The 3,270-nt window shown below is 51.6% G+C and overlaps 1 protein-coding gene across 4 annotated transcripts; it reads left to right on the forward strand.

Annotated features, from left to right (window-relative positions):
• Window positions 1–615: 615 nt before the first annotated feature.
• Window positions 616–1,521, forward strand: LOC139665301 (claudin-20-like). 4 transcript variants are annotated; one of them, XM_071544318.1, is made up of 2 exons: window positions 616–1,264; window positions 1,424–1,521. In XM_071544318.1, exons 1-2 carry the CDS (start codon window positions 616–618, stop codon window positions 1,519–1,521), a joined length of 747 nt encoding a protein of 248 aa, XP_071400419.1. The 4 variants fall into 4 exon arrangements, with proteins under 4 accessions (XP_071400419.1, XP_071400420.1, XP_071400418.1 ...); XM_071544319.1 differs by having other exon boundaries at window positions 616–1,263; window positions 1,429–1,521; XM_071544317.1 differs by having other exon boundaries at window positions 616–1,238; window positions 1,305–1,521.
• Window positions 1,522–3,270: the final 1,749 nt, after the last annotated feature.

The raw sequence follows: 3,270 nt of genomic DNA on the forward strand, positions 1-3,270 counted from the left end.
CCGCTGCCTGAGACGCTGCACAGGTGAGACCGGCTGTATTTTTCATGCTCAATTTACTTTTTAAAATGCTGAATTCGTGCTCTCTCGTTGCAGATAAGCTTAAAGAGTATGTAATCAGGTAGAGATTAACCAAACCAAAAGAACTTAAATGCCACGTGACTATATAGTTTTCGTCCTGTAGTAGCGTTTCTTGCATGGTAGTTAAAGTGGAAAAGCTGTTTTGAAAGAGTAGTGAAGCTTGAGCCTTGAGGGACGCTGCAGCTTTAAATGAACATAATTGAGTGTCAATGATCACCACATCAGCTGGACCGCAGAGTAAGTCACACATGCCTGCCCTCTAAAAAAAAAAAAAGATGGAAAAAAAAAAAGAGAGAGAGAGAGGAGCGCATTCCCGTTCCCGGTCCCCGGCGCCTCAGCTGTGTGTTCGTCACGCTCCCTCGCTCAGTTCAATTCTCATTTCGCTTTTTATTGCAGCCCACCGGAGCCCTGCGCTGAGGAATTATCTGCTGTCAGGACCTGTGTCGGTGAGATAGGGGGGCGGCGGGGGGGAGGGGAGGCGGCGCTATCCGGGACCACGGCGAGGCGAGGCGAGGGAACGCCACAGGGGACTCCGCCATGCTGTCCTCCGCCGTTCAGATCCTGGCGTTCGCCCTGGCGCTGCTGGGCGTCCTGGGCGCCACCGTGGCCACGCTGCTGCCCAACTGGAAAGTGAGCGCCGACGTGGGCTCCAACATCATGACCGCCATGTCCCAGATGCAGGGGCTGTGGATGGACTGCACCTGGTACAGCACCGGCGTCTTCAGCTGCACGCTCAAGTACTCGGTGCTGTCGCTGCCCGCGTACCTGCAGACGGCGCGCACCGCCATGGTGCTGTCCTGCATGACGGCGTCCCTGGGCCTCTGCCTCGCCTCCCTGGGGCTCAAATGCACCCGGTGGGGGGGCAGCCACCGGGCGAAGGGGCACACCGCCATCGCCGCGGGGGGGTGCTTCGTCCTGGCCAGCGTCCTCTGCCTGGTCCCGGCGTCCTGGTTCACCAACGAGGTCATCACCAGCTTCCTGGACGCCAACGTGCCGGAGAGCGGCAAGTACGAGCCGGGAGGCGCCGTGTACGTCACCTTCATCTCCGCCGGCTTCCTCCTGGCCGGGGGGGTCATCTTTTGTCTGTCGTGTCCCGGGAAGAGAACGGGGCAACTGGACTACGCCTCCTCCTCCACCGACCCGGACAAACTCGTGCAGCAGCGGCGGCGGCAGGAGAAGCTGCAGCGAGACCGGCTGGAGCAGGAGGAGGAGGAGCGGAGGAGGAGGCGGCGGGAGGAGAAGGAGGAGGAGGAGGAGGAGGAGCGCGAGCGGCCGAAAAACAGCCAGAGCAAAACGGTCCAGCTGCAGACGGACGACGTGGAGCAGGAGAAACCTCCGCAGGACAAACCTCAGCAGGACCAGGAGCAGCAGCAGTACTACTCCCCCTCCAAACTCCCTCCGAAAGACATCAAGGCCGGCTACAGCCTGCAGGACTACGTCTGATCCTCAGACCGCCTCACGTTGTGTTGTGAAATGTGGAGTTTTCAGCTGAGGCTTTTCTGGCTTTCTGCCTTTTGTGGGAAGGGTGTTGAGGAGGAGGAGGGGGGGGGGGGGGTGCAGGGAGAGGAGGAGGAGGAGGAGGAGGATGGGGGGGGGGGTAATGACTTTGACAGCCTTATCTCCCACTCTCATCGGGTTCCTCTCTCTACAGCATGAACAAGCAGGGAAGGTAATTACCAAGTGTTGGAAAAGACAGCTTGTGGATTCAGAATTTGCAGCCGAACGTCTCGGCAAGCCGCCGTGGGCGAAAAAGATAAGCTGGAAATGGGTTTGGTGAGCGAGAGAGGCGCCGTAAAAAAAAATAAATAAAAAAAAATGCAAAGGCAAAGCAGGAAACACTGTAAATCCTTTAAAAAAAAACTGCCGCTGCGGCTTCTCCATACCAAAGGTTTGAAGGCGACAAAAAAAGAAGTGCTGACCCCCGCTGACGGTTAAAAAAATAAAACCTCTGCGTCATAAATTCATGCAACTGAAAAGGAAAAATTGAAAAGCCATCATTTTCCAGCTGTAGATGCCTTGTGAGATTAAAATAGAACTCAACAATCATTTTCTACACTGCAAAAAAAATCCTCCATCTTAACGAGTCGTCTAGTCTCATATTCAGACCTTCAGATCTTCTTGTTCTTAAAGCAAGAGAAACATTCTGCAGTGAGGAGAGATAACTCCACTTGTCTCCAATGCAGCTTCACTTGTTTCAGGAGTTTTCTAGAAATGAGTGTCGGTCTGTAGAAACCAGTCAGAAGAAAATGTCAAGAAAATGACTCTTGATTCTACTGAATTCTTCAAACAAGTTGATTTGCATTGGAAACAAGTGAAATTATCTAATGACACTGGCAGATTTTGTCACATATTTTAAGAAAATTACGATTTTAGGACTCAATAATTGACTAAATGACTTCAGATGGAGATTGGCTGGCTGGTTGCTATGCATGCTGTCAGTGACTCGCTTTAAACTGCTGCTTACAGCTTAGTCAGTAAAACTAGAGACTGTGCCTGAAGTAAAAGATGTTGTTTGGTTTATAATTCATGATACAGTTGAGAGTCCAGATCCGAACCGTCGCTCTAACAGAATCCAGTCCGTCTTTTCCCGGGAGTCGGGGGGGAGGGGAAGGGGGGGGGAGGAAGAGGTGCAAAGCAGCATAGAGAGAGGTAATGATGCTCTTTGCTTTCCCATTATCCTCTCACCACGGTTGGATGCACACCGGTCATTCAATCTGCACGCACACACACACACACACACACACACACACACACACCACACACACACACACACACACACACACACACACACACACACACACACACCTCCTACACCAGCTGTAAGAAAAGGACAGCCAGTCATTTTTCAGTGTATTGCAGCCTGCTGGAGGCTGCAGAGGGTTTGGTGGGCGTGTGTCCTTTAACCTGAGCGGAGCTGTCAGTCACACCCAGACCCTGTTCTGTACTGAATCGTTGAAAAAAATAAATAAATAAATAAAAATGCTGAGCAGAACGCCCACATTGCTTCTCAGGAAAGCTTCGAAACAGACAGAAACTCATTTCTAAGAAAAAAAAATAGCATCTGGTTCGTCGAGATTTCACCTTCAAAAGAGAGAATGACGCATTATGTGATGTGTAGAAAACAAACAGAGCAGCTCTGAACTGATGATCGGCTTTTGACTTTTGACAAAAAAGCATGGCAAACAACCATCC

Source organism: Centroberyx affinis, unplaced genomic scaffold (assembly GCF_046629955.1).
Source record: "Centroberyx affinis isolate AG114_WGS23_722 - 3 ecotype Tasmania unplaced genomic scaffold, CSIRO-AGI_Caff_v1 ptg004519l_1, whole genome shotgun sequence".
NCBI classification, from domain to species: domain Eukaryota; kingdom Metazoa; phylum Chordata; class Actinopteri; order Beryciformes; family Berycidae; genus Centroberyx; species Centroberyx affinis.